This window comes from Callospermophilus lateralis, chromosome 14 (genome assembly GCF_048772815.1).
Source record: "Callospermophilus lateralis isolate mCalLat2 chromosome 14, mCalLat2.hap1, whole genome shotgun sequence".
NCBI classification, from domain to species: domain Eukaryota; kingdom Metazoa; phylum Chordata; class Mammalia; order Rodentia; family Sciuridae; genus Callospermophilus; species Callospermophilus lateralis.
Window position 1 is genome coordinate 97,311,232 of NC_135318.1, and position 23,608 is coordinate 97,334,839.

Below are 23,608 nucleotides of genomic sequence, written 5' to 3' on the forward strand. Positions count from 1 at the left end.
TCCCAAACTGCAACCACTTTTTATTTCCAGCTTTGATATTTCTGTATATATTACTGCCAGGCTGTCTGGGTGATACCTGTGACTATTGCTCTGTCTTAAGAAAGGCGAGTTACAAATACCTAGCTACTCCACAGTTAAGGAATGCAAGGGGAAAACATACATTCCTCTCTTGCTAAACTACTATGAAAGTTTCTGAAGGTTATCTTGAATCTAAAATATGCTTTGTACATCAAACATTTCTTCAAAAGGTGGAAGACTTGTCATTACTATTTAGAAAAAAATTAATCTTTATAATATATGTTATAATAAATTATAGAATTATTATGTTATATTATTATAACATATTATAACATATATTATAACACACATTATAAATATAACATATTTATAAAAATGCCTATAGAGGCATTTAAAAAGTTAAATGTGAAAGCATAAGTTTAAAATCCAGTAAAGGGATATAAATAAAAACAAAATTGCTGGAGTAGAGACAGGTAGGTAGGTAGATAGGGGAAGAATTTTCTAAGCTAAATACAATGCAAAAATAAGTTTAACCACAAAAAAAATAAACATTTTTCTAGTCAACATAAACTTAACCAAAACTTTCAACTGGAAAAAAATAACTTTGTAAATAAAATAATTAATACCATTATTAGTATAAAAAAATCAGATGAATGAGAAATATGAAAATGATATGATTAAAACTTAACAAAAAAAGGAATACAACTAAATAGCAAACATACAAAAATTTATGCTTGTTAGTGGTCAAAATGATATAAATTCAAACAAGATGCAACTCCCAGTCCAGGGTTTTTTACCTTGACACTCCTGACTTGTTGGGCTTGATAATTACTTGGTGTGGAGAGCTGCCCTTGCATTATAGAATTTTCAGCAAAATCTCTGACCTCTGTCCACTAGATACTACTAGCATTCCCTACTCTGGTCAAGGATCCAAAGCATATATAGATATTGCTAAATGTATTTCAATTGAATCAAAAGTCTATTAAAGACAATTCACAATAGCTATGGAGCCAACCTAGGTGCCTTTTGATAGATGAATGGATAAAAAAAAAATGTGGGATACACACACACACACACACACACACACACACACAATGGAGTATTACTCAGCCATAAAGAAGAATGACTTTATGACATTTGCTGGTAAATGGATGGAACTAGGGACTATTATGCTAAGTAAAATATGCTAATTCCCCAAAATCAAAAGGTGAATGTTTTCTCTGATATGTGGAAGCTAACAATAAGCAGGGTGGGGAATAGAAGTTCAGAGGAGTAGATAAAAAGGAAGGGAACGGGGGTATAGGAAAAGGAAAGACAGTGGAATGAATCTGACATAACTTTCCCACGTATATATGTGAATACACCAGTGAATCTCACTATTGTGAACATCCACAAGAAATTAATTAAAAAAACTACAGGTAAATGGCAGAAAGATCAATAGAGGGAAGAGAGCAAGGAGTGGGGAAAAAAGAGGAAGGAGAGGTACTAGGGTTCTAATTACAATAAGATATATTCCATGCTTGTATGATTATGTCAAAATGGGTTCTACTGTCATGTACAACTAAGAAGAACCAATAAAATTTTAAAAGACACACTATTCTATCAAATTGGCAAATTTGTTAGTGTTGATGAACATTAAAAGAGGCAATGGTAAGCCCGTATACTTGGCTGACACTAGTACAAAATGGAGCTTCACTTTTTTTGGCAACAGCTTTACTGGAACATAATTCACATTCCACACAACTTACTCATTTAATAAATGTACAATTCAATGATTTTAAACATATTAACAGACTCATACAATCATCACTTTAATCTAAATTACAGCTTTTTCAACTTCCCCCAAAGAGACTCAGTATTAGTACCCTGTTTCAAAAGAAAAAAAAAAAGGTCTGGGGATGTGGCTCAGTGGTTAAGCACTGCTGGTTTCAATCCCCAGTACCAAAAGAAAGAAAAAAGCCACTAATGTTTTAGCAGATATCAGTACTCTGTTACTTGTATTGCCTCATCATATTCCATATATTCCATTGCAGCACAGGTATGCATTCACAGTTAGGAATGTTTAAATTACACTTTGGGTCTGTTATAAATAATGCTGCCATGGAGAACTGTGTGAAAGTTTTTGGGTGTTCATATAATTTTTATTCCTCTTAAATATAAAAGGAGTAGAATTTCTGGGTTGTATATTAATCCTATTTTTAACATTCTGAGGAACTGACAAAATGTTTTCCACAGTGGCCTCACTTACTTTCCACCATCAGTGTATGAAGATTCCACTTTTGCCATATCTTTGTCAATATTTTTTTAGCAGCTGCCTTTTTAAACACAGTCATCCTAGCATATGTGAAATGGTGATTTGCATTTCTGATTGTTAATGATGCCAAGTATCTTTTCATGTGCTTACTGTCCATTTATGCATCTTGTGTAGAGAAATGTCTACTGATATTCTTAGCTTATTTTTTTATTGGGTTATTAAGTTATAAGAATTCTGTCTGTATTTTACATACAGATCTCTTATTAGATAAATGATTTGCAAATATTTTCCCCCATTCCATGCACTGGCTTTTTACTTTTTAATATTATTTACAGCACCAAAGTTTTTTTTAAAATTTGAATGAAGTTCATTTGATCAACTGTTTTCTTGTTTTTTAATATGTATTTTTAAAAATACATATTTTAATTTTTATTTGTATCCTATACACTGTGTCTTTATTCTCATTAATCTCTTTTTCCCCCTTTGTGATTTCTTCTTTTACCTACAGTATTTTGAAGTGTATTGCTTGATTTCCATATACTTGTGATACTTCATGAGGTTCAATCCTCAGCACCATATAAAAATAAATAAATAAAATAAAGGTATTGTGTCCAGCTACAACTAAAAAATATATACAAAAAAGAAAGAGAGCCTCTCTTTAAAAAAATGTAGTAATGTTATAGTAATAGCAATTTTTAAAGGCATCTTAAAAATGTATTACATACCATTTCTATTTCTTGATCTTTAGCAACCAGCTGTCGATTAAGAAGTTCTTTGCTTGAGTCAAGTTTAATACAGAGTTCCCTTGTGGAAGACAAATCTGCAAGAGCAGACACTTTTTCAAACTGAACTTTCTGAAGCTCCTCCTCCATCTTCACAAGAGATTTATGCAAGGTTGAAATCTGGGATTTGTAAGACCTTTCTGCATTTAAGTGCTGCAAAGATAGGATAATTTTTTAAATAAATATGTGTGTGTATATATATGTATATATTATTTTTTAACTGGAAAAAACATGCAAAACAAAGTGGGGCCAATCTTTTAACACTAGAACACTAAAACTATAAGAAGTTTAGACAATATAGGTATTAATAGTCTCTGCAAAAACACTCCAAGAAAGATAATTCATGTTTCAAATTCCTTTTTTTGTGTGTGTCAACATACCTTATATACAATCACAGACATGATACATTGTGGTATAAAGGTGTATTAAGAATTGTAATGCAAAAATAAATAAATTTTAAAAAAAAGAAAGCAAAAGTTAAAAAAAAATTCTTTAAATAGGGCTGGGGCTGTAGCTCACTGGAAGAGCACTTGCCTAGCCATGTGAGGCACTGGGTTTGATCCTCTGCACCACATAAATAAAATAAATGCACGCTGTCTATCTGCAACTACAAAATTAATTAATTAATTAATTAAAAAATAAAAGAAATCAGGAATTTAAAAAAATTCTTCAAATAAAATCTATAAGTAGGGTGTTCAACTGGTGATTTTAAAAAATATACTTAGGGGCTGGGGATGTGGCTCAAGCAGTAACGTGCTCGCCTGGCCTGCGTGGGGTGCTGGGTTCGATCCTCAGCACCACATAAAATAAAATAAAGATGTTGTGGCAACTGAAAACTGAAAAATATTAAAAAATTCTCTCTCTAAAAAATATATATATATGTGCGTGTGTATATATATATATATATATATATATATATATATATATATATATATATTTGTGCGTGTGCACACACACACACACACACACACACACACACACACATACACTTAGACCCAATCCTTTTCCCACTTAAAAAACTTCCACTCCTGCTTAGCAGCAGATATACACATTTGGTCTATTGTTCTATCTGGATTTACCATTGTTTCAGTTACTCTACAAGTGTTGTGGCTAAAGACAAAATGTTAGTCACTGTTTCATTCACAGTGCCCATTTTTCTATTCTTGACTAACATGTTGATATGAAATTATAATATCATAAAATTATCACAATTTTATAATTTTCTAGCACTGACGCCTCTGAGGGGAAAAGACTCTGGGCAAGTGTAAATTAAAAATACAACCACTTATGAGAAATAAGAGCATATTTTCAAAACCATAACATGAGATTTAAGTTACATAAGTGCTTTCAAATGCTCAAAATAATTTTATCTCCCACCCTTTACTGGAATAAGGCCTTATGTAAGTATACTGCAACCAACAGAGAAATATATGTTTTCTATAATGTGAAAATAACAAAACTGAGAGGTGACGAAATTCACGCACTTTTACAAAGTGCTTTTACCAATATAAAGCCCTAAATTTGCTCTTGGCTTGTTATTTGTCCACAATTCATTCCCACCTCTCCAGCCATCCCTTCCCACTGCATTCATTCTAATTCATTCTTCATACCAACCTTCTATCCATATATCTACCCAGCCATCCATTCCATATTTATGGCATATACTCTATGTTCCAGTTACTGTGCCTCAATGTATATTCAAGGGAAGTAAGATGATCTATTATGTAACTTACAGAACACCGAGGGACTCACGCATCAATCAAATAATAATACAGATGAATTTAAAATACATATTAAGAAACTATTTCTGTCCAAGCATCTGTAATCCTAGAAATTCAGGAGGCTTAGGCAAGAGGATTCCGAATTCAAAGCCAGCCTCAGCAAAAGCAAGGTGCTAAGGAACTCAGTAAGACCTGTCTCTAAATAAAACACAAAATGGGGCTGGGGATGTGGCTCAATGATCAAGTACCCCTAAGTTCAATCCCTGGTACCCCCTCCAAATAAAAGAAAAGAAAATATTTCTGGAGAAAAGTATGTAACAAAGGAAACCGACCTAGACTGAAAAAGTCCAGGAAGTCAGGAAAGACTTCCTTAAGTAACTGACACTTTTATTTTTTTATTTTTCAGTTGTAGTTGGACACAACGCGTTTATTTTATTTATTTATTTTTATGTGGTGCTGAGGATTGAACCCAGGGCCTCGCACGTGCTAGGCGAGTGCTCTACCACTGAGCCACAACCCTAACCCCATAACTCTTTTTAAAAAGAATTTTTATTAGCATGTTAAAGTTATACACAACATATAATAGTGGGATTATATACATAATATCGAGGTCCATTTTGATATAATCATAGTACCTGGATATGATTTGCTCCAGTTCAGTTCTCAGTAATATCCACTTTCCCTTCCTTCCTCCTGTTCCCTTTTCTCTATTTAGCTGTTCTTTCTTCTATATATTTATAGATTTTTAAAAATTACTGTATTATAGATATACATAAAGGTGAAATTCACTGTGGTATATTCATACACAGGAGAGTTTGGTCAGTTTCATTCCACAGTTCCTCTATCAAGCAATGAGACTGAAGCAGAAATTAAAAGCCTTCCAACAAAGAAAAGCCCAAGATCAGATAGATTCTCATCCAAGTTCTACCAGATCCTTAAAGAACTAATGTCAATTCTCTTCAAATTATTCTACAAAATAGAAACAGAAGGAATACTCCCGAATTCATTCTATGAAGCCAACATCACACTAATACCCAAATGAAACAAACACACATCATGCAAAGAAAACTACAGACCAATATCTCTGATGAACACAGATCAGAAGACCTTAAGAAATACTAACAAACCATATTAAAAAACAGTAAGGCTGGGTGTGGTGACACACGCATGTTATCCCAGCTACTTGGGAGGCTGAAGCAGGAGAATTGCAAATTCAGCAATTTAGCAAGGCCCCTAGCAATTTAATGAGACGCTGTCTCAAAGAAAAAAAAATAAAAAGGGCTGGGATATGAGCGCCCCTGGGTTCAATCCCCAGGGGTTAGTCACTGTTTCATTAAGCCCCTGGGTTCAATCCCCAGTACCCCAAACAAGACAAAACAAAAAACACCAGTAAGAAGGTAGTATACCACAATCAAATGATTGCATCCTAGGGATGCAATGTTGACTTAACATACACAAATCAAAAAATGTGATTCACCAAATAAACAGAATTAAGAACAAGAATCATGTGACCATCTCAATGGGTGTGGAAAAAGCCTTTGACAAAATCCAGCACCCATTCATGTTTTGACACTAGAGAAACTAGAGATAGAAGGAAATTACCTCTTTATTATAAAGGCTATATATGACAAATTCAATGACAACATCCTTTGAATGGAGAAAAACAAAAGCATTTCCTCTAAAGTCAGGAACACTCCTATTCATTATAGTTCTTGAAACTCCACCAGAGCAATCAGACAAAAGAAGGAAATTAAATGAATACAAATAGGAAAAGAAGTCAAATTATCTATTTGCTTATGATATGATACCTTATCTAGAGACACAAAAAGCTCTACCAGAACACTTCTAGAGTTTATAAATAAATTCAGCAAAGCAGCAGGATACAAGATCAACATACATAAATCAATAGCTTTACTATATTCCAGTAATGCAGAGAAAGAAATCAGGAAAACTATCTCACTCACAATAACCTCAAAACAAAAAATACTTGGGAATAAATCAAACCAAAGAGGTTAAAGATCTCTGCAATGAAAACTAGAACAATAAAGAAAGAAATGGAAGATGATCTTAGAAGATGAAAAATTTCCATGTTCCTGGATAGGTAGAATAATATTGTCACAATGCCTATACTACAAAAAATGTTATACAGATTCAATACAATTCCCATCAAAATACCAATGATATTTTTTACAAAGCTATAAAAAAATTCTAAAATTCATTCGGAATTACAAAAGACCCAGAAAAGTCAAAGCAATCCTGAATGAGAAGAGCAATGCTGGAGGTATCAGAATACTTGATCTCAAATACATATGAAGACTAATAGAACAGACGAGAAGATACAGAGACAAACTCCATAGATACAGTCATCTGATACTCAACAAGATGCCAAAATCATTTGTTGGAGAAGATAGCCTTTTTTAAAAAAAAAATATTTATTTTTTAGTTGTAGTTTGACACAATATCTTTATTTTATTTATTTATTTTTATGTGGTGCTGAGGATCAAACCCAGGGCCTTGCATGTGCTAGGCAAGTGCTCTACCTCAATCCCAGCCCCGGAAGATAGCCTTTTTAAAAATTTCTTACTTACATGACAATAGTGGAGTGCATTACATTCATAATTATCCATTCATAGCACAATTTTTTCATAACTCTGTATATACAGTATGTTCATGCCAAATTATGCCATTATACATGAGCTCTCTTATTTTTTTTTTTGCATTACAATTCTTAATACTGGATGGATTTTAAAAAAAGTGGCATTTATACACAATGGAATATTACTCAGCACTAAAAAAGAATGGGATCATGGCATTTGCAGGGAAATGGATGGCATTAGAGAAGATTATGCTAAGTGAAGTTAGCCAATCCCCCAAAAACAGATGCCCAATGTTTTCTCTGATATAAGGGGGGTCACTCAAAGTAGGGTGGAAAATTACCTCTAGATAGGAAATAGGGGGGTGATTCAAAGTGGGGTAGGGAGGGAGAGCATGGGTGGAAAATTACCTCTAGATAGGGAATAGGGGTGGGAGGGAAAGGGAGGGAGAAGGGGAATACCAGAAGATAGCCTTTTTAACAAACGGGGCGCTGGAAAAACTGGATATCCATATGTAGAAGAATGAAACTAGATCCCTATCTTTCACCTGTATAAAAGTCAACTCAAGGCAGGTCAAAAATTTAGGAATTAGACCAGAAATTTTGCAACAACTAGAAAAAAACATAGGTGCCACTCTCCAACATACTGATGCAAATACCAATTTCCTTAACAAGACCTCTAAAGCAAAAGAAATTAACCCAAACATGAATAAATGGGACTGCATCAAATTAAAAAGCTTCTAGAGCAAAGGAAATAATTAAGAACTTGAACAGAGATAATCTTTACCAGATAAATCTCCAAGATGAGACTAATATCCAGAATATATAAAGAACTCAAAACACTTAGTTCCAACAAACAACCCCATTAATAAATGGGCATAAGAATTAGACAAGCATTTCTCAAAAGAAATACAAATGGTTAACAAATATATGAAAAAATGGTCAAGATCCCTAGCAATCAGCAAAATGCAAATCAAAACTAGAATGAAATTTCACTTCATTCCAGTGACCATGGCAATCATCATGAATACAATTGCAATAAATGCTGGCAAGAATGTGGGGAAATAGGTACACTCATATACTGTTAAGGGGTTGCAAATTAGCACAACCACTCTGAAAAGCAGTATGGAGATTCCTCAAAAAACTAAGGATGAGGGGCTACGGGTGAGCTCAGTGGCAGAGCATTTGCCTAGCATGTGTAAGGCACCGGTTCAATCCCTAGCACTGCATAAAAATAAACAAAAATAAAGGCATTCTGTCCATATACAACTACAAAAAAAAAAAAAAAAAAGAAAAAGAAACAAACAAAAAACACTAAGGATGGAACCACCACATGACCCAGCTATTCCACTCTTTGACATTTATCCAAAAAATCTAAATTCAGCATACTATAAGGATACAGCCATATCTATATACATAGCAGCACAATCCACAATAGCCAAGTTATGGAACCATCTCAGATGCCTGTCAACAGATGAATGGATATAAAAAATGAGGTATATACATACACAATACTCAGTCAATGCCACTGGCCGGCTGGCTGGGCAAAATAACCGGGGTGGGGGGGTGGTGGGGGGGTGGGGGGTGGTGGTGGTGGGGGGGGGGGGGGTGACGAATAACTTGTGTACCTTGATGCAGCAGGAATAGGAGCCCTTTATTGTGGGACAACAGAGGTATTTATACATTTTGCACAGCTTATCTTAATTAGCATAAACTAGATACAGCAGTCAACCAATAAGGAATCTCCACACTTAATGGCTCGCTTTTGTTACTTCACAAACCACTCCCTCTGACATTTGGCCAGGCGCCATCCAGACTTGTTTACAGACTTTAACATTTCTCAGGCAAAACAACAGGTGCCAATCTGACTTGTTTACAGACTCTAACAAGCCAAAAAGAAGAAATTACAGCATTTGCTGGTAAATAGATGGAACTGGAGAACATCATGCTAAGTGAAATAAGTCAGACTAAGAAAGTCAAAGAGCAAATTTTTTTTTCTCATATTCAGGAGCTAGAGAAAAATGAAGGAAAATAAAGAGTGGAATTCCATAAAAAGTAGAAGGGACATCAGTGGAGTACAACAACAAGTGGTTAGAGGGGAAGGAAAGGGATGGGAAAATGCAGAAACTATGGAATGAAATAGACCAAATTATGCTATGTACATATATGAATATATCAGCAAATTTTCTGTTTATGTATATCTATAATTGATCAATTAAAAAACTATAAATAAAAGGAAGATCAGTTGAGTAGAGGAAGGGGAACAGGAAGAAGGAAGACCAGAGGGAAAGAGGAAGTAGTAGTAGGGACTGAAATGGAGCAAATTATACTGCATGTATGTATTATTATGCCAAAATGAATCCTACTGCTACATATAACTATAATACACTAATAAAACATTTAAAAAACAAGCTACAATGAGTTATTATCTTATACTTGTTATCATGCCTATTATCAAAAAGAGGAAAAATACATGTTGGTAAGGCTATGGAAAAAGGAAACCCTTATATACTGTTGATGGGAATATAAATTAGTATATCCATTATGGAAAACAATGTTTTCTTCAAAACACTAAAACAATGTTTTCTTTAAAACACTAAAAATGGAATTATCATGATTCAGCAGTACCTTGGGTATATATCCAAGGGCAATGAAATCACTATGTCAAATAGAAACCTTCATTCTCATGTTTATTGCAGTGTTTATTCACAATAGCTAAGGCATGGAATCAACCTAGGTGTCCATCAGTGGATGAATCAATAACAAACTTGTGAAGTATCTATATAGCTATATGAATACTACTTAGCTTAAAAAGGAAGGAAATCTTGCATTTGTGACCAGGATAGATCTGGAGGACATTAATGTTAAGTGAAACAAGACAGGCACAGAAAGACAATTACTGTGTAATCTCACTTACACATGGAATCTATAAAAGTTGATCTCATAAAATCAAGAGAGTAGAATGGTAAGGCTGTTACCCAGCACTGCTGGTCCAAGGTACAAAGCTTCAGTTAGGAAAACAAATAAGTTCTAAAGACTTATTTTATAGCACAGTGAGTATAGTTAATAATAAGGTACTGTATACTTGAAAACTAAGAAAGCAGATCTTAAATATTCTAACCACATACATACATATAAAAACCAAGTATATGAGATGATGAGTATGTTAATTAGCCTGATTCATTCCACAACATAAGCAGATATTAAATGATCATATTAGACTCTTTAAATATATACAGTTTTCACTTGTTAATTATATTTTAGTAAAGCTGGGGCGAATAAAGCTAGGGAGAATTCACACTGAAAGGAAGGGAGAAGAGAAAGAAGGTTAGAGTGGAGAAGAGAAAGAAACAGAAGAGAATAACAAGGGATGTCAAAACCTGAAGTTATTTGATTAAAATGATCCACTAAATTGATAAATCTGTACCTAGACTGATCTAAAATTAAAAAAAAAAAAAACAAAAAAAAAAAAACTCAAGAGAATCAGGAATGAAAGAGGAGGGTTAGGAGTATAGCTCAGTGGTATAGTGCTTGCCTAGCATGTGCCCTGGATTCAATCCCCAACACTGAACACACATACACATATGCACACACACAAAAAGGGGGGGAATCAAAGAGGGTAATGTGACATTACTAAATAAAAAGAATTATAAAAATAAATTATGATTATATCCTAATGAATTACTGAGATGAAATGAACCAATTTCTACCAACACAAACAACTAAAACTAACACAAGAAAAAAATGCATTAACTGAATTACCTAAAATAACAAAGAGTTTTTTTAGTAATACTTTCCCAAAGTAACAGACCAGATCCAAGTGGCTTCACTGGTAAATTTCACCAAATTTTTCAAGAAGAGTAATGCCAACTATATACAAACTTTTGTAAAGAAAATCAAAGAGGAAAACACTTATTCTATGAAATCTGATTACTTTGATACCCAAACCAGACAAGGTATTACAAGAAAACAAAACAAGATACTCTTAGGAATATAGACACAAAATCCTTAACAACAACACTGGAAAACCAACCAGCATCATAAGAAAAAGTTATTGAACCATGATCAAGTAGGATTTATCTCAGGAATGTAAAATTGGTTTAGCATCTGAAAATGAATTAATGTAATAAACCATACCTATAAAATGAAAACACATGACCATCTCAGATACATAAAAAAGCATTTGACAATGTCCAACACCCTTTAATGATTAATATACTTTTCCAATTAAGGAGACAAAGGAGTTTGCTTACTCAATCTAATAAAGGACATCTTAAAAAATCCCCCTTCCTCTATCCTTCCCCTCCTCCCTCCCCGGTTCTCTCACCTCATTTATTTGTTTGTTTTATATATATTATATATAAATATGTTATATATTTATATGTTATATATATGAAATTCTTTTTGGCACATGTATATATGTATATAACATGCTTAATTCGTTCCATATTTCTACTCCTTTCCCTTCTTTCCTCCCTCCCTCTCATTTTCCTTCTTTTACTTATCTACCTTATATTTTTGTTTTTACAGCAGCACAATTCATAACAGCCAAATTATGGAATCAACCCAGATGCCCATCAACAAATGAATGGATCAAGAAATTGTGGTATATATACACAATGAAGTTTTACTTGGTCAATGGGATTTGCTGATAAATGGATGGCAATGTAGAAAATAATGCTAAGTGAAATAAGCCAGACTCAGAAAACCCAGAGCCAAGAATGTTTTCTCTCATATGTAGAAGCTAGAGCAAAATAAAGGAAAGAAAGTGACAGGGAAGAAGACAGAATATCATAAAGATATAAGGTAGATATCACTACTTCTATTCAACACTATACTTGAAGTTCTAGCCAGGAAAATAAAACTAGGAAAAAAAAATCATCCAGATTAGAAAGAAAAAAATAAAAACACTCTCTATTCAGAGATGGTATGTTCTTAGATATTGAAAATCCTAAGAAATCCAATTAAAACCTATTAGAACTAGCAAATAATTTCAGTAAGGCTATAGGATACAAGAAAGTCACAGTATACAACAATCAATGACATTTTTATACCCTTGCAATGAAGAATCTAAAATTAAAAATTTTAAAATTGCATACCAAAAGGAAAAAAGAAAGAAAGAAAGAAACCAGGAGGCATGGTGGCACATGCCTATAATCCCAGTGACTGAGGCAAGAGGATTGAAAGTTCGAGGATAGCCTCAGCAATTTAGCACAACCCTGTCTCAAAACCTAAAAGGGCTGGGGATGTAGCTCAGTGTAGAGTACCCCTGGGTTCAATCTCTAGTACAAAAAGAAAAATCCAATTAAAGTAGCATTCAAAATAATAAAATATCTTAGGAATAAATTTCACACCAAGAAGGCATAATTTATATTCTGAAACAACAAAAAGTTGTTGAAGTAAATAAAAGATCTAGCAAGTGGAATTATATCCTATGTTTATGTATCAGAAGATTTGATATTATTAGGATGTTCATATTTCCACACTGTCAGTTCAACACGGTACCTATCAAAATCTCAGGGGAGTTCTTTGTAGAAATAGACAATCTGATCCTAAAATCCATATGGAAATTCAAAAGACCCAGGATAACCAAAAAATTCTTGAAAATAAAAACAAAATAGGAAGACTCATACTTTTTTGTTTTTTATGTCAGTGTGATACTGGTATAAGGATAAACACACAGATCAATGGAACAGAACTGAGAGTATAAAATAAGTAAATTGTCTATGAACTAATGATTTTTGACAAGGATGCTGACTGAGTTCATTTAATAGGGAAACAAAGTCTTTTGGACAAATGTTGCTAAAACAATAGTACAGCCATATGCAAAAGAATGAGTGAATCTGTACCATGTACTTCACATCATGTGCAAAAATAAATTAAAATGGACTAAAGACCTAAATTGGGGGGAGGGCGGGTTCTGATGGAATAGCGTTCCTTTTTGAGGTCATGAAAATGTTTAAATGTTGCTTTTACTGAAGGTTGCACAACTCTATGAATATAACAAATACCACGGAACTGTATTCTCTAAATAGTGAACCATATAGCATATGAATCATTCTTATTAAAGGTATTACAAAACAGTAGTCAAAAATGCAGAATATAACTAAACCTGTATGTATTTTTTTGTTTTATTTTTTTGGTACTGGGTATTGAACCCAGGGGTGCTTAAGCCATGTTGCCAGACCTTTCTAATATTTTATCTAGGAGCAGAGTCTCTTTCACTCAGTTACTTAGGTCCTTGTTAAGTTGCTGAGTCTGGCTTTAAACTTGCAATCCTCCTGCAGTAGCCTACTGAGTCAGTAGGATTAGAGGTGTGTGCCACACCATGCCTGGACTAATGCTGCATGAAGAGGAAAATATGTAACTTTGTGTTTTTAAATATTTTTTTAGTTGTTGATAGACCTTTATTTTATTTATTTTTATGTGGTGCTGAGAATCGAACCCAGTGCCTCATACATGCCGGGCAAGTGTGCTACCGCTAAGCCACACCTCAGCTCTACTTTGTGTTTTGTTTGTTTGTTTGTTTAATTTTTTTAGTTGTACTTGGACACAATATCTTTATTTATTTACTTTTATGTGGTGCTGAGGATAGAACCCAGTGCCTTGCACGTACTAGGTGAGCGTTCTATCGCTGAGCCACAACCCCAACCCCCCCTTTTTTATTAGTACACTGTAGTTATATATAACACTGGAGTTCATTTTGACACAATTATCAAGCATGAAATAGAATTTGCTCCAATTCAGTCCCCAGGATTTCCCCTTTCCCTTTCCTTTTCCCACTCCATTCCCTTTCTTCTACTCTACTGGTCCTCCTTCTATTTATTTATAGTTTTTCTTTAAATTGGTGCTTTATAAAAACACACAAGTATATTTCTGTATGTATGCAGGCAGTTTGGTCAATTTCATTTCACTGTTCCTCCCATTTCCCATCCCTCCACCTTTCTCCTCAATCCCCCTCCTCTACTCCACTGATCTCTCTTCTATTTTCACGACATTCTCCCTACACCTTTTCCCCCTTATTTCCATCTAGTTTCTGCAGATAACTTTAAATATCTGCAACAGAAGGGAAGAAAGGTCTAAATCGAGTGCTCTAAATATCTGCTTTAAAATAGGAAAAGAATAGTAAGTTCACTCAAATTAGGCAAAGAACTAATAAAGTAACATCTAGATTGCTAAAAAGAATCTTAAAACTGTAACAAGATGACAAATATACCGTTAAAAAGATGAATATCAGAAAACCCTTTATGTATATCTATAATGAATTAGAAGATACTTCACAGAAGACGACAGATTAGTGAACAATAAGCATGTGAAAAGCTGCTTACCACCACTAGTAATGATGAAAGTGCAGGCTAAAATGACAAATGTAATAATGTCATACACCTATTAGCAAGTCCTGGAGAAGATGCAGAGTGACTGGCACTACCACCCAGAGCAAGCGGGAGTGGCACAAGCACTTCAGGAAACCATCAGTCAGTTTCTTAAAAAGTTAAGCAAACTTACCGTAAATTGGAGGGTGATGGTGATGGGTTTTCCTAGCTTTTTATCCATGATAAATAAAAACTTATGTGCATACAAAGACTTGAAACAATATTTGCAAAAATTTTATTCATAATGGTCAAAAACTAAAAGCAATTTGTTATGGACTAAATTGTGTCCTGCCCTGCTCCCATGTTTGTATGTTGATGTCCTAACCACTAATATGACTGAATTTGAAGGTTAAGATTTTTAGAGATGTCATTACACTTAAATGGCCAGGGATAGGGATATAGCTCAGTGGTACAGCACCTGCCTAGCATGAGCAAGATGAATGGATAAAGAAAATGTGGTATATGTACACATTATATGTACACATTATATGTACACATTATAAATATACCACACAAATGTGGTATATTTACAGCATTAAAGAAGAATAAAATTATGGCATTTGCTAATAAATGGATGGAACTGGAGACTATCATGCTAAGTGAAATAAACCAGTCCCAAAAAACCAAAGGCCAAAATGATCTCTCTGATATGCGGATGCTAACCCATAACAAGACAGGGTAGGGAGGGGAAGTATAGAAGTTCATTGGACTAGACAAAGGGGAATGAAGGGAAGGGAGGAGAGATGAAAATAGGAAAGACAGAATGAACTGGACATAACTTTCCTGTGCTCATATATGAATACTTGACCAGCATAACTCCATATCATGTACAACCATAGGAATGGGATCCAAATTGAAATGGGTTGCATTCCACGTAGGTATAATATGTCAAAATACACTTGTCATGTATATCTAAAATCAACAAATTTTTTAAAAAAGGAAAAAAATGATTAGGCATATACCCAATGGAAATTCCTACCTATGTTCACCATATGAAAGAATATTTTCAACAACATTTTGTGCAAACTGGAAACAATTCAAATATGTTCAAACAATTCAAATAATTAAAGAATAAATAAAAAAGAAAAAGAAAAGGATGAACTAGCTGGGCATGGTAGTGGACACCTGAAATTCCAGCTATGTGGGAGGCTGAGGCAAGAGGATCCCAAGTTCAAGGCCAGCCTGGGCAACTTAGCAAGACAACATCTCAAAACAAAAACAACAAAAAAGGAATGAACTAACATACAACAATGTGAATAAAGTTTTAAAACATGCTGAATGAAAGAAGCCAAAACACAAATAAATGTATAGTACCTGATTTTGTTTATGAAAAATTCTAGAAAATCGGCAGATCTAATCTATGGTGATAGAAAGCAAATCAGCAGTTGCTTGGAGATTTGGATGGATGACTGCAAAGGGGTTTCAGAAATGTTAGGGAGATGATGAAAATGTTCCATATCTTCTGTAATGGTAATTATAGAAGTATAAAATTTGTCAAAACTCATTAAATTGTATACTAAGAAGAGTGTACTTTATGTAAACTATACTTCAATAGTTGATTTAAAAATTAAATTTACCAACAGTTCATTACAAAGTAAACACATGAGATAGTGAGATGTTGCATTGCTATATGAAAGCACATTTCGAAACAAAAGTGTTATTTGAGCAAGTTATTACACAATGATAAAATATTCTCAGCAGAAGAATATAGAAATAATGAGCTGATATGAACTGATATATGTATAATGAACTGATGTACATATACATGTACTCTCTCTCTCTCTCACACACACACACACAGACACATCCACAAACCAGAAGTTAGAAGATAAAAATGCAAATTTAATAAATATAAGACTTACTGACACTACTAAGCTTAATCTAATATATAAGTATATGTGTACACACACACACACACACACACACATTAATATAACACATAACAATAAGTGAGCACACAAGCTTCAAGCTCACACAGAATATTATCAAATACCAAGTGTATACCCTGCTACCAGCAAGTCTTAACAGGTACAAAAGAACTGGCATCACATAGGCAATTTTATACAATCTCGATGTTAAAAATATTAGACAATAAAATATAAGATGCAACAAATAATATTAGATGCAAAAAAAGGAAAAAGAAAAATAACCCCTAGTCCCCTGTATATTGGAAATTAAAAAAAAAACTTTAGGGGCGGGGTTGTGGCTCAGCGGTAGAGCGCTCGCCTAGCACGTGTGAGGCCCTGGGTTTGATCCTCAGCACCACATAAAAATAAATAAATAAAATAAAGGTATTGTGTACAACTAAAAAAAATAAATATTAAAAAAACTTTAGCAATAGCAAAGTCATAAAGGAAGCAGGCTACATTTAAAACAATGGCAATGAAAGCATGACCTCAACACTTGTGGGCTATAGCCCAAGAAAAAGGGAAAAACACAGTCTTAGAAGAAAGATACAAAATCATGGAATGTGGTACAATTATTTTAAAATTCATCTGAAACAGTTTAATAAGGGCCAAGTAAGGTCAAAATAATTTATGGGAACATTAATCATCCCAGATATCAAGATTAACATAAACCAGGCATAGTGGCACATAGCTTAATCCCAGCAACTCAGGAGGCTGAGGAAGGAGGATCACAAATTCAAGGCCAGCCTCAGCAACTTAAGAAGACTCTGACAAAATAAAAAAATAAAAGGACTGGGATGTAACTCAGTAGTAAAGTGCCCCTGGGTTCAATCCTGAGAACCACACAAAAAAGACAGGATGGCTAAGTAGACAACTGGAGTTGAATGTTATTTTTCTGACAAAGTACACTTATATTTCACTGAAGAAAGGATGATAGATATTAATCCACAAAAATAAGAGTTCACTATTTCAAACACAAAATCAATCTTAAGTGATTAAAGACATATTGGTGAAGAGCAAAATTCTACATAAAACTTTTAGAAGAACCAAAATAAAAGTATTTTTTTAGTTGATCTATAATCTTGGTACTTATTTATGGGGTATAGTATTAGAACTTTATATGTGTATGCAATGTGTAATGATCAAACTGAGGTGGAAATTAGCATTTCTACCTCCTCAGATATCGTAATTTTTCTAATTATTCAGGATGTATAATGTACCGTTGATTACTACAGTTACCCTACTAGGCTAAGGAATATCGGAACTACCTCCCTTTCCCTAACTGTACTTTGGAGACAATTTTCCACCCACCCATTATCCTCCCTTCCCCCACTCTTCCTATCCTCTAGAAAAGAATATTTAAATAAAAATATAGGGAAGTATCTTTCTGGCCTTGGGATAGTAAAGAATTTCTTAAGGAAGAGATAAAAGCATAAGCCACATAGGACAAGATTAATAATAATTTTGAGTGCATCTGAGTTTAACATGGATTTGTACTGTAAGAAAAGGAAAAAGACAAGCCATTGATAAGAATAAGGTAATGATCATATCTTTAAAAGTATTATTATTAAGAATATATAGAGAATTTCTATAAATTAATATGAAAAAGATAAATAACTCAAAAGAAAAATGGGCAAAATTTAAAAAGAATTTAAGAGAAAATTCACCCAAGAGTGGCCAAGAAACATGAAAAGACCTTCAATTTTACCTGTAATCAAGGAAACACAAAAGTATGAAAAAACTTTAAATCTGACAATATCAAGTACTGATTAGTATTTGAGCAAATGATAACCCATGATTTCTGGTGGGAAAGCAAAACCTTAGGAATTTTCAAATAACAGAGTTGAAATCACAATTATCTTGGATCTAGTTATTCACATGAGCCTAGAGAGACATACAGCTGAGAGAAATGTAAAAGGTGGTTTACTGCAAAGTATCTTATTAGAGAAAAAATTAAATTTCCTTCAACATGGGAATGATTTAAACAGTAAAATATTAAAAACACTACATGTACCAAAACAGATAAACTTCAAAATTAAAATGTTAATCAAAAAAGGAAAGTTGATCAAAAAAGGCAAGATGGGGGTGCTGGAGTTGTGGCTCATGCTAGGTAGGCTTGCCTAGCATGCATGACACACTGGGTTCGATTCTCAGCACCATGCACCATATACAAATAAATAAAAATAAAGGTCCATGAACAACTAAAAATACATTTTTTAAAAAAAGGAAAAATGAAAAAAATAAAAAAAGGAAAAATGGTTATATATAGTATGATAATATTTGAAAAAAATTTAACAACACAAACAACATTATACATCATTGGTAAGCAACACATCAACACGAAAGATATACACACCAACAATCAAGGAAGGAGGAAGGGAAAGGGTGAGAACTGGTATCTGTAATGTGCATTTTTAAGCAAGAGATATGAAGCAAAGGCAAATACTAGCATTCTTACATCTGGAGAGTATGGATGTTTTTGTCTGCTTCATGACCTTTTTTGTACATTTTTTATGTTTGAAATATTTCTCAATAAAAAAAGATAATTGTTGTAAGGTAGATAATAGAGGAGAATCAGAATAAGTGTAAGGCAAATGGTCAGCAGGCCACAATTCACAGTATTTAAACAATTTAACTGCTTGTTAACACATTTAATTTGTGGAAAGTAAAACAAAACTCCTTTAAATATTATGCAGGATGTATTATAAGTATATTTTCCCAAACTTACTTGCTCAACTTCTCTGTTGAGGGCATCTACTTTTTCTTTTAATCTGTTACTCTCTGCTTCTGCAGTGATAAGTTCCAATTTGAGGGTATTGTTATCTGCCTCAGCTTGCCGGGCTTTGTTTTCCCAGTTTTCAGCATCTTCGTTGGCTTTTCGGAGTTGATCCATTATTTGCCGGTTTTCAGATTCCTGAAAAACAAATTTTAGGTATTACTTTAAAACTCAACATATGATACACATTAAACATTATTTTCCAGGTCACTAGGAATCCACTTGCTACAAGGAGCATTTCTAACATAACCTTGAGAAAAAACCTACCTGTACTTTTAGTTTAGAAAACTGGTCATCCAGTAGTTAACAAAAGGAAGTGTGATGAGGATCTGTACTGGCTCAGTTATTCCACCAGTAAATTTAAGTAAAGCTACTTACCCTTATCTTCAGGACCTGAGTAGCTCTTATATTTCCTTTTGTTCAAATGAAATTCTCATGGTCTCCTTTTCCATACACATGTTTACTGACCACTTCCTGGTCAGGTTTCTGAGCTTCTTGATTTTTGTTTCTGTGTATTCCTTCTTCATGACGATTTTACTGGGTTGTACACAGCTTCTGAATTCTTATATATCTTAAGTGTGGACTTCTGTTATTCTCTTGGTTTAGAACATTTCCTGTCTGACTCCTGCCTTTCATTCATAACCCAGCCTTAACTTTCTTGATCATGGACTATAATTCACTTTTGCCTGCTATTCTAGTAATTTGCCCTTAATTGCTCAAAAGTGAAATATCAAAGCTTTGCCAAGGAACATTATTCATAAATATGCTTCCATATATAAATTGAACATATACTATAGAACCATTTCTTTTAAAATCTTCAAAATTCTATCATGAGTGTATTAACTGAAGTAGAACCTTTTTCCCAGAGGGAAAAATTCAGCTCCTCAAATAATACAATATTCTGAATAATCATAATTAGGCTATTTTAAAAAACAAATCTTGGGCTGGGGTTGTGGCTCAGCGGTAGAGCTCTCGCTTAGCACTTGTGGGGCCCTGGGTTGGATCCTTAGCACTACTTAAAAATAAATAAATAAAATAAAGGTATTGTGTCCAACTACAACTAAAAAAATAAATCTTTTAAAAAAATACATTCTAAAAAAAAAAAATCTTACTATTACAGTTTGGCTAACCCATTCTAAAAAAATCAGTTATAATTCAGTAATTAATAAAAAGTTCCTAGATCTCTTTCTCTCCTGTTAATAAATACCATATTTCTCTATAAAAAAATATCCTGGGCTAAATAAAATAACCAAATTGCAATAAGTAATAGTTTATAAGTTTTTTTCCATCTACACTATCCAATCGTTTATTCAGCAAGTATTCACTGAATGTTTGTGTCATACATTGGATGCTGAAATAAGTAGTCGTCCTTTCCATGAGGAAACTTTTAGTAAATTCCAAATCAAATCATCATCAAGCAGCTATTACCCTTTCTCTCACATAAAATACACTGTAATCTCTCCCATCTCTAAAAAAAACAAATCTCCATTGTCAGCCTTGTCTCTTTATCCTGAATTTATAAGCTTTTCATATCAGATTTATGATCTCATTATTAAGTTTGCTTGATTGTAAGAAATTTGTTGAAATTCAATTAATATTGCCATCTTGTGGCCTCACATGAAAGATCTTTGCCAAGTCTGTTAAAATAGTTCTGTACGGCAAACTACTTCATAGGCTTTCAAGATTCAGATATTCTGCTAGGTGTGATGATGCATGCTTGTAATCTCAACTACTCAGGAGGCTGAGGCAGGAGGATTCAAGTTCAAGGTCAGCCTAGGAAACTTAGTGAGACCCTGCCTCAAAATAAAAATTAAAATGAGCCGGCAGTGTATCTCAGTGGTAAAGCACCCCTGGGTTCAATCCCCAGTACTAAAAAGAAAAAAGATTCAGATATTCCAAATGTGTCAGTAGGAACCTGTTGTATGTTTTCCATGATCATACTAAAGATGATAGCTGAGTAAGGAATATGTGCTTTGGAAGAACCTGGTACAATAAAACATACATAAACTGAGTTTACCCGCATCAACCTTTTCCCTCTTTAACTTTGTGTGTACTTAATTGTCTAAGTCATTCTCTTAACAATGCCACGTAATTTCATGTAGTTACATGGGGCTGTGCTGTTGCTACAAAAATATCTAGTATTTCTCAAAGACAGGAACCATTTTTTAATATTAAACTTAGTTTTATGACTAGGTAATATGCGAAAAAGGAGTCTGGACAATGTTTCTTCTGCCTTCCAACCACCCTCACAAGAGCTGTATGGGGCCTAAGATAGGCAATTTTATAGAAGAAGCAAAACTGCTCTTCGGAACTCTCCATTCCCCCTTTCTAAGGTGCCTTTCCCATCCAATACCCAAGGAAAGCTCTGGCCATCCACAGGGCTCCTTGCAACATTCTACCTGCCTCAGCTGATATTTTTTGTAGTTGCTGGATTATACTAAAGATAATAGCTGAGTATGGAGTATGTGCTTTGGAAAAACCTGATACATGTACCTCGTCAAACAGTTGCTAACATGAGAGAAATGCAAAGGGCAGTAAGTCTTCTGTCCTCTGGTCCTAAGAAACAAATGACTCCATCACAAGATGATCCATTCTGTTCTGCTACATAATCAGGTAGAGCCACTTCCGTCAGAGGCTTATAACAGAAACCTCCACTGTTTTCAAATAGAAGTGAGGCCAAGTTAATTCTGGCCTTTTGGCCTTCATCCAGTTAGGAAAATTCTGTTAGTCTAGAATGTTTGTTTTTACTTAGCAAACTAAAAGGCATATATTCTGGAGCCACCTTTCTGGACATTGACAACTTTTAAAATCTATAATTAACTCACCATTGTCAAAACTAAAATAAGCTATGTGATAAAGAGTTCATTCACCTGTTCTGGTAAGTACAACTAATTACTAAGTTCACTCTTGTGAAAACTCTTAAAAATCATGAGCAAAGGAAAAAAATCTATACGTACTTCAGACTTCAATATATTCTTTAGCTTGTTAACCTCCAAATTAGTATCTTGGACCTTCTGTTTTATGTCATTAAGTTCATTATGTGTATCATTCAATTTTTTGGACAGTGCCTATGGAAAAAAAGATAAAGAGATTTGAATACAACAAATAAAAAATTCCTGCATGTAAAAAACATCAAAAATGAAAATTTAAAAGTTTGCAACAAGTAGGTATATAAAAAGTTAATATACTTAATGTGTAAAACTCATATAAAAACCAAAGAAACACAAAAGCCCAGGAGCATATGAGCAAAGGATATAAATAGACAATTATTCACAAACAGAAAGCACAAGTAGATAATGATTAACAAAATTAAACTTTACTAATAATCAAAGATTTTCTAATTTAAAAAGTAGTATTTTGCCTACCTAGTTAGTAAAAGTTTGAAATTTCAATTATGAACCATACTATTTACTCCAAACATAAATTTGCATATGTAATCATATGAATCACTATATGATGATATCAAGAGACATTTGAGGGCTGGGGACGTGGCTCAAGCGGTAGCACGCTCGCCTGACATGCGTGTAGCCCGGGTTCGATCCTCAGCACCACATACAGAGATGTTGTGTCCGCCAATAACTAAAAAATAAATATTAAAAAAAAATTCTCTCTCTCTCAAAAAAGAGACATTTGAAAATGCTCATAAAAAGAAGTCTCATAAGATTTGATTCAATTTGATAAAATCTAATAAAATTTCATTTTTATTCATATTTATTTGGTGAATGTTGCTATAAATAGTAGTATATCTGCACAGTGGTATAATAACACAGTAGAATATTATGCATCTATGAGAAATGTCTAGAGTAATTTTAATAATAGAGAAAGATGTTATGTATATTAAGTGAAAAAAATCAGGTTACATCCTGACTTATTAAAAAAATATCAAATGATAAAATGTGTTAATGTCTCAATTTTCCAAATGTTCTACAATATTGGTTCTTAACCTGCAGTCCATAGACGAATCCCTATTCTACCCAAACAAAGAAAAAAAATGTACTCTGGAACATATGTAAATGATTACCAATTTTCTCCTAATGATAAAAATGCTTATAAAGTTTTAACAAGACAGGGAAATGCTTCTATTACAGTAAGCTAATAATAGCTTACAATTTATTGAGTAATATGCTGGACACTATGGTAAGTACTTTCCAGGTATATTCTCACTTAATATCCATCTTTAAGGA

General features: G+C 33.6%; 1 protein-coding gene across 1 annotated transcript in view; it reads right to left on the bottom strand.

The window, feature by feature from the left end:
- Tsga10 (testis specific 10) overlaps positions 1–23,608 on the bottom strand; it is a 63,265-nt gene that overhangs the window by 3,532 nt on the left and 36,125 nt on the right. The window contains exons 10-12 of the mRNA XM_076833408.2: positions 22,382–22,492; positions 19,377–19,562; positions 2,998–3,207 (exon numbers count right to left, since the gene is read on the bottom strand). Coding sequence (XP_076689523.2) covers positions 2,998–3,207; positions 19,377–19,562; positions 22,382–22,492 — 507 coding nt within the window. The remainder of the gene's footprint in view (positions 1–2,997; positions 3,208–19,376; positions 19,563–22,381; positions 22,493–23,608) is intronic.